General features: G+C 37.6%; 1 protein-coding gene across 1 annotated transcript in view; it reads right to left on the bottom strand.

The window, feature by feature from the left end:
• mxra5b (matrix-remodelling associated 5b) overlaps positions 1 to 2,397 on the bottom strand; it is a gene marked incomplete at its 5' end in the record, with an annotated part of 34,187 nt that extends 31,790 nt beyond the window's left edge. Inside the window, one exon of the mRNA XM_079820785.1 lies at positions 2,222 to 2,397. Coding sequence (XP_079676911.1) covers positions 2,222 to 2,397 — 176 coding nt within the window. The remainder of the gene's footprint in view (positions 1 to 2,221) is intronic.
• Positions 2,398 to 8,878: the final 6,481 nt, after the last annotated feature.

Genomic DNA, 8,878 nt, shown 5'->3' on the forward strand with positions numbered 1-8,878 from the left:
ACAGTGGGGCAAAAAAGTATTTAGTCAGCCACCAATTGTGCAAGTTCTCCCACTTAAAAAGATGAGAGAGGCCTGTAATTTTCATCATAGGTACACTTCAACTATGAGAGCGTGGTCATAGATGTATACATAGATGCCTCATTGGTACCTTCATGGATCAGTAGAATGAAGCATCTACGATTGATACATCTATGACCACGCTCGTATTTTGACCTCACTTAGCGGAAGTTATGGCGGAGCTCAGAGATGATCACGTTCGTCTGATAAGAGGTAAAATATTAGCATAAATACTGCTGGGTTTCTCACAGAAACTGATGGTTTGGCTAGATAAGACCCTTATTCATCATCTGGTGTCGTTTAAAGCCCTTTGAAGCTGCACTGAAACTGTCATTTGGACCTTGAACCGTTTGGAGCCCATTGAAGTCCATTATATGGAGACCAACCTGGAATGTTTTCATCAAAAAACGTAATCTCTTTTCGACTGCAGAAAAAAAGACATGGACATCTTGGATGACATGGGGGTGAGTAAATTATCAGCCAAAGTTTATTTAAAAGTGAACTAATCCTTTAATTTGTCAGATAAATGTGACCCCGGACCACAAAACCAGTCATAAGGGTCCATTTTTTAAATTGAGATTTATACATCATAGGGTCAGGGTTAGGATCATAGACTGTAAAATAATGTGGACGTAGTGTCCGTGACGTCACCCATAGGATTCCGTCGCCATCTTGTCAGCGCATCACTCCCGGATAACAGAAAATGGGCAAAAAGGTGGAACGTGGGCGGAGCTTAAGATGACAAACAGACAGCAGATAAACGGCTATCCACCTGTAACTCGAAGTGGCCACGCCCTTAATTATGCAGAACTTTAAGGCTTTATATAATGTAAACGAATGAGTTTCGAATAATCCCCCCCCCCACAGTCGTCCTGAAGGGCAACATTAGCCGTACAGACCAAAAGCACAGTTTGTCCCAGACTGTAAACATGTGTTCTTCTGCTGTAAAGTTGGCCATTTTAACATGAGCTCAATGAGATTCTGCTCCTTCTGGAGTCTGTCTCTAGTGGCCAGTCCATGAACTGCAGTTTAACTCACTTCAGGAGAAACTGCGGGAGGAGCCGCTTGGTTAGGATAGGCTGAGTAAATAAGCTTTCCATTGATGTATGGTGTGTTAGGATAGGACAATATTTAGCCGAACTATTTGAAAATCTGGAATCTGAGGGTGCAAAGAAATCTACACATTGAGAAAATCTCCTTTAAAGTTGTCCAAATGTAGTCCTCAGCAATGCATATTTCTACTAATAATACATTTATGATATATTTACGGTAGGAAATGTACAAAATATCTTCATGGAACATGATCTTAAAGGGTTAGTTCACCCAAAAATGAAAATTCTGTCATTAACTACTGACCCTCATGTGGTTGGACACCCGGCAGACCTCCGTTCATCTTCAGACACAAATGAAGATATTTTAGTGTAAATCTGATGCTCTGAAAGGCCTCCATTGGCTCAACTTTACACTCTCAAGACCCTTAAAAGACACTAAAGACTAAAGTTACAAAGTCCATCTCACTACAGCGGCTCTACAATAACTTTATGAAGAGACGAGAATAGTTTTTGTGCGCAAAAAAACCCTAAATAACGACTTACATAGTGATGACGATTTCAAAACAAGGCATCATGAAGCTTCGAAGCGTTATGAATCAGTGAGTCGATTCATGATTCGGATCGCGTGTCAAACTGCTGAATCGACTCGCTGATTCATAACGCTTCAAAGCTTCATAATGCCTTGTTTTGAAATTGTCATCACTATGTAAGTCGTTATTTAGGGTTTTTTTGCGCACAAAAACTATTCTCGCCGATTCATAAAGTTATTGTAGAACCGCTGTAGTGAGATGGACTTTGTAACGACGTCTTTAGTGTCTTTTAAGGGTCTTGAGAGTGTAAAGTTGAGCCAATGGAGGCCTTTCAGAGCATCAGATTTACACTAAAATATCTTCATTTGTGTCTGAAGATGAACGGAGGTCTGACGGGTGTCCCACGACATGAGGGTCAGTAATTAATGACAGAATTTACATTTTGGGTGAACTAACCCTTTAATATCCTAATGATTTTTGGCATAAAAGAAAAATGGATAATTTTGACCCGTACGATGTATTGTTACACACGTCGCAACCTGCCATGAATTACACCAAAGAACATGATGAGAAGTGACTCACCCAAAATTAATGCGCTGGACTTGTTTGGAGATGCCCGCGGGCACGGCGGCGAGCGCACGGAAGGTGCAGTGCACTTCAGCGGCCGCAGAACACACACACTGCCGCGGACACACACCGCTGGAGACCGGAAGACTGACCAGCAGCATCAGCACCAGCCCCATGCAGGAACAGCCCATGATCACGCGCTTCTGAAGCGTTCACGTCCCTCGATCACTGAGACACACCATTACATCTCACACACGTGTCAAACATCACCCTACTGGATAAACTGATTCCTCCTAGAGATCTGGATTACTTCCACATTATAAATGCATTCCTTAAAGCTACACTGTGTAACTTTTTTAGTTTATTCTTAGCTAAAAACACTTAGTTCTTTCAAAAATATATGTGCTCATTAATGTATATTTACTTCTTTCAAGTAATAAAGTATTCTCGTAAGTTTATAATATGCCATTGTAAACACATACGGGTGAGGGTTTGAATGCGGGTCGCCATGTTGCCCCTCCATCTTGAAAGTACATTAGCCAAAGAGGGACATACCCGTAAATTCAAGCTTCGCCTTTGGCGTTTTAACACTCGATGGCACCGTGTCGAATGTGGACGAGGTCGAACTGGAAGCCAAGTTAATCTTGGACTAAATCGGCCACCGTAGGAGTTAAAACGAAATCGGAATTGAGAGGAACAGAAACTAATATTCACTGGATGGTCATATACAAGTTCACCACTAGATGGGGGAAAATATCACACAGTGTAGCTTTAAGCAGTTTTCAAAACTCATTTATTTAGTGAAATGAAATAAATTAAGCCAAACAGCAGCTCCACCTTGATAAATACCGAATACAGTCAAACCGAAAATCATCTTATCATTTCTACTAGTGTGTTTAAGACACTATAGATCATTTCTGGCAAAATAAAGTAAACTCTGACATATTATACCCAGAAAATACCAGTAAAATTGATCAAATTTGGGAGCAAAATGATTCAGACACTTTGAGCTGATCATGTGTTTGTTCTTTAATTGCTAATGTGACCACAGACTGAACAAAATGAAGCATTGCTTGGCCATTGGTTGAGCTAAATTGGCTGATTGTAATCATTACATCCCTTTCTATCAAAGTTACACTCAAAAAAAAAAAAAAGGTTCTATGGCACCAAAAATGGTTCTTGGCTCGTAATCATAGGGGAACCTTTTTAGTGCTATATACCTTAGTCAAAGAACCGCTGAAGAACCGTTTAAGAACCGCTTAAGAACCACTGAAGCACCAAAATTGTTGCTATATAGCACTAAAAAAGGTTCCTCTATGATTATGAGCCAAGAACCATTTTTGGTGCCATATAGAACCTTTTTTTTTAGAGTGCATCTGACATTATCAAGATGAATTTGTTCTGACACAGAGTTCTTCTCACATTTTCTTAACTATAAACTGTGATAATGTGAGAAAACATTGAATACATTTTGGTTTGACTGTATATATAACAAGTTTCAACCTTTCCTATATGCAGCACAAGAGCTATGACGTCCTTAAATGAAATGAAACTCACCTTGATGTTCTCTTCTTGAGCCTTCATGTCCTTAAAGTAGATCAGCTTCACATGGAAACCCCATCCACCAGGTTCTCATGCTTGATTAACGCAACATCCAGTGGAATATCACAGCAGAGGAAACTCATTCAAAGGCTCATGTAATGAATAGCCATGCGGATCCTGTTAGGTGCTTCACCGTCTGCACGGGAACTCTGAGTGGAGCTGGAGCAGAGAGATTGTGAAACCCAAGCTTGAGTAAGGAGGGGCTAAAGGAGAGAAACCCCCTCAGATTATCTGCCCTCGTTCGCAGCTGCTCCGTTTGATGCCTCGGGGCCAAAAACAACCGAGTGCTGCTATTGCTGGACTATTAACACAAATAAAGCTTCTTTATTGGCATTTATGGGTCTATTGAACCACTAAAGGTTCACTCTAAAAAATAACAAACTTTGAGTGGATGTAGAGTTAGAGGAACATCATCATTTGCAGCATAAACACCATTTTTTTTTAAAGTTGATTACTCAAAAAAATGAGTTGTAGCCCTGGAACCAATTAATCAATTTCAGTTCACATCACCAGCTATCATACTGCATCACTGCATTGGTTTTATTGAGTAAAAAAAAAAAAAAAACTAGGACTAGTTCGTAAAAGTCGTTTTTTTTCACATAATTGTGAATATTTAATGAACAGTTTGACTGACAGCAGTGGTTCTTGAGGCAAAGTTGTTCAGTATGAGGAGATCTATCAAATGATATGCATATTGTGTGAATATGTAAAAAACTTATAGAGGCTTAACTCGTTAGTGCCAACTAGTGGCCGATTGATGCCACTGGGCCAAAAACAACCGAGTGCTGCTTTTGCTAAACTATTAATACAAATAAAGCTTCTTTATTGGCATTTATGGGTCCATTGAACCACTAAAGGTTCACTCTAAAAAATTATGTTTTTCTTTTTTTAGTTACGACAACTTTGAGTGAATGTAGAGTTAGAGGAACTTAATCATTTGCAGCATAAATCCATTTTTTTAAGTTGATTACTCAAAAAAATTAAGTCGTTTCATTTGAGTTGTAGCTCTGGAACCAATTAATCTATTTCAGTTCACATCGCCAGCTATCATACTGAATCACTGCATTGGTTTTATTGAGTTAAAAAAAAACTAGGACTAGTTCGCAAAAGTCGTTTTTTTCACATAATTGTGAATATTTAATGAACAGTTTAATTGACAGCAGTGGTTCTTGAGGCAAAGTTGTTCAGTATGAGGAGATCTATCAAATGATATGCATATTGTGTGAATATGTAAAACACTTATAGAGGCTTAACTCGTTAGTGCCAACTAGTGGCCGATTGATGCCACTGGGCCAAAAACAACCAAGAGCTGCTTTTACTGAACTATTAATAAAAATTAAGGTTCTTTATTGCCATTTATGGGTCCATTGAAAGGTTGATAATGTGTTGGCTCAACAACAAAAAAATTAACACAGTTCTGCATGACAACTTTGAGTGAATTTAGAGTTAAGGGAACTTAATCATTTGCAGCATGAATCCAATTTTTTAAAGTTGATTACTCAAAAAAATTAAGCCACTCCAACTACCAGAGTTGTAGCTCTGGAATCAATGAATCTATTTCAGTTCACATCGCCAGCTATCATACTGCATCACTGCATTGGTTTTATTGAGTTTGAGCAAAAAACCTTGGACTAGTTTTGCAAAAGTCGTTTTTTCACATAATTGTGAATATTTAATGAACAGATTGATTGACAGCAGTGGTTCTTGAGGCAAAGTTGTTCAGTGTGAGGAGATCTATCAAATGATATGCATATTGTATGAAAATGTAAAACACTTATAGAGGCTTAACTCGTTAGCGCCAACTAGTGGCCGATTGATGCCACTGGGCCAAAAACAACCGAGTGCTGCTTTTGCTACACTATTAATACAAATAAAGCTTCTTTATTGCCATTTATGGGTCCATTGAACCACTAAAGGTTCACTCTAAAAAAAAATATATATATTTTTTTTAAGTTACGACAACTTTGAGTGAATGTAGAGTTAGAGGAACTTAATCGTTTGCAGCATAAACACAATTTTTTAAAGTTGATTACTCAAAAAAATTAAGTCGCTCCAACTACCAGAGTTGTAGCCCTGGAATCAATTAATCTATTTCAGTTCACATCGCCAGCTATCATACTGCATCACTGCATAGGTTTTATTGAGTTTGAGCGAAAAAACCTAGGTCTAGTTTGCAAATGTCGTTTTTTTAACATAATTGTGAATATTTAATGAACAGTTTGATTGACAGCAGTGGTTCTTGAGGCAAAGTTGTTCAGTATGAGGAGATCTATCAAATGATATGCATATTGTGTGAATATGTAAAACACTTACAGAGGCTTAACTCATTAGCGCCAACTAGTGGCCGATTGATGCCTCTGGGCCAAAAACAACCAAGAGCTACTTTTACTGAACTATTAATACAAATAAAGGTTCTTTATTGCCATTTATGGGTCCATTGAAAGGTTGATAATGTGTTGGCTCAACAACAAAACAATTAACGCAGTTTTGCATGACAACTTTGAGTGAATTTAGAGTTAGAGGAACTTAATCATTTGCAGCATAAATCCAATTTTTTTTAAGTTGATTACTCAAAAAATTAAGCCACTCCAACTACCAGAGTTGTAGCTCTGGAACCAATTAATCTATTTCAGTTCACATCACCAGCTATCATACTGAATCACTGCATTGGTTTTATTGAGTTTGAGCGAAAAACCTAGGACTAGTTCGCAAAAGTCGTTTTCACATAATTGTGAATATTTAATGAACAGTTTGATTAACAGCAGTAGTTCTTGAGGCAAAGTTGTTCAGTGTGAGGAAATCTATCAAATGATATGCATATTGTGTGAATATGTAAAACACTTATAGAGGCTTAACTCGTTAACGCCAACTAGTGGCCGATTGATGCCACTAGGCCAAAAACAACCAAGTGCTGCTTTGGCTGAACTATTAATACAAATAAAGGTTCTTTATTGCCATTTATGGGTCCATTGAACCACTAAAGTTTCACTCTAAAAAATATATATACATATTTTTTTAGTTATGACAACTTTGAGTGAATGTAGAGTTAGAGGAACTTAATCATTTGCCGCATAAACACAATTTTTAAAGTTGATTACTCAAAAAAATGAAGTCGCTTCATTTGAGTTGTAGCCCTGGAACCAATTAATCCATTTCAGTTCAAATCGCCAGCTATCATGCTTAATCAGTGCATTGGTTTTATTGAGTTTGAGCGAAAAACCTATGACTATTTCGCAAAAGTTGTTTTTTCACATAATTGTGAATATTTAATGAACACTTTGATTGACAGCAATGGTTCTTGAGGCAAAGTTTTTCAGTATGAGGAGATCTATCAAATGATACGCATATTTTGCATATTTTGTTAGGCCAACTGCAGAAGCTTAAAACTCGTTAGTGCCGACTAGTGGCCGATTTCTTTCAAAATTCTTACAGACCTCTAGGGCCATGAGTCGAACATGCCCACCGAGTTTCGTTCCGATGGGCCTCCGTTAACCTTGTCTAATAGGTGCTCAAACTTCATTGGCCATGTTTATTGAGATACGCCAATGTCCTCATAGAATCTATGACAAACGGTTTAGGAGTTATGAGCCATTTCATGCTTTGATCGCTGTGGCGCCCTCTATTGGCAAATCAGGGTCTTACCTTGTCAGGTTCTCCCCAAATTGAGGACTATCATCTGGCCCAGTTTCAAGTCTCTAGGACTTATGGTTTGGTCTGCATGATCAGTTTTTTTGGCATAATAATAATAATAATAATAATAATAATGATAATGATAATGATAATGATAATGATAATGATAATGATAATGATAATGATAATGATAATGATAATGATAATGATAATAATTACAACAATAACAACAACAACAATAACAATAGGGTTTCGGCACTTTGTGCTTGAACCCCTAATAACGACTTTGATTTAACAATTTCCTCACGTCTGTATCAGACTCACGCTGTTGACGTAGTAAATACAGTGTAGCACTTCTGAGTTACGTCAGAGCTACACTAGAACGCCGGCTCGCCATTGGCCGATGCTGATCACGTGATCACCACAAAGCATGCGTGTGACGCTGACACAACAGCTGACCAATGTCAACAGCGTACGAGACTGACACAGACGTGAAGAAGTTGTTGAATAAAGTTGTTATTTTTGTTTGTTTTTGCGCACTAAAGTATTCTCGCGGCTTCATAACATTAAGGCTGAACCACTGGAGTCACATGGACGATTTTAACGATGTCTTTTCTTCCTTTCTGGATGTTGAAAGTGTTCATTAAACAGCTATGGAGGGGTCAGAGATCTCTCAGGTTTCATCAGAAATATCTTCATTTGTGTTCAGAAGATGAATGAAGGTCTTACGGATTTGGAACGACATGAGGAATTAATGACAGGATTTACATTTTGGGGTGAGCTATCCCTTTAATTTCAACATTTATCCAGTCCTATGCAAACTTTTTTTTTCAAAAGCCAATTAATGTAGAAATTTGAGTTTGAATTGCAGACGATATTAAATTGATGTAACGATCAAAGTTATCATGTCAACAGAACTCGACAAAACAATGTTTGCAACTTAAAAGGTTTAATTAAATCAATAAATAATAACTTTTAACTTGCAACCATGCATTTATTTAAGTTGTTGTAACCAAACTAAACCTTTGGGGACTCAAAGATGGCATGATGTGGGGGGAGAAAACCCTGATTTTTGAAAATTGATTTTTTAACAATATAGATACAGAGACAAAATGGATGCCAAACCCCTGTTCCAAATGCTGCTTTTGCTGCACTATTAATAAAAATAAAGGTTCTTTATTGGCATTGATGGGTCACTAAACCACTAACGGTTCACTATAAAAAAAAAGATGTGTTGGCTCAACCAAAAGAATTAACGCAAACGTTTGCATACATTTTTTTAAATTATGACAACTTTGAGTGAATTTACGTTCTAACAACAAAGCTACACTGAGTTAGAGGAACTTAATAATGTGTGTTTATGCTGCAAATTATTAAGTTGATTACTCAAAAAAATTAAGTGTATAGCGCTGGAACCAATTAATCTATTTCACAACAACA

This window comes from Gobio gobio, assembly GCF_949357685.1.
Source record: "Gobio gobio genome assembly, chromosome: 7".
Classification (NCBI taxonomy): Eukaryota; Metazoa; Chordata; class Actinopteri; order Cypriniformes; family Gobionidae; genus Gobio; species Gobio gobio.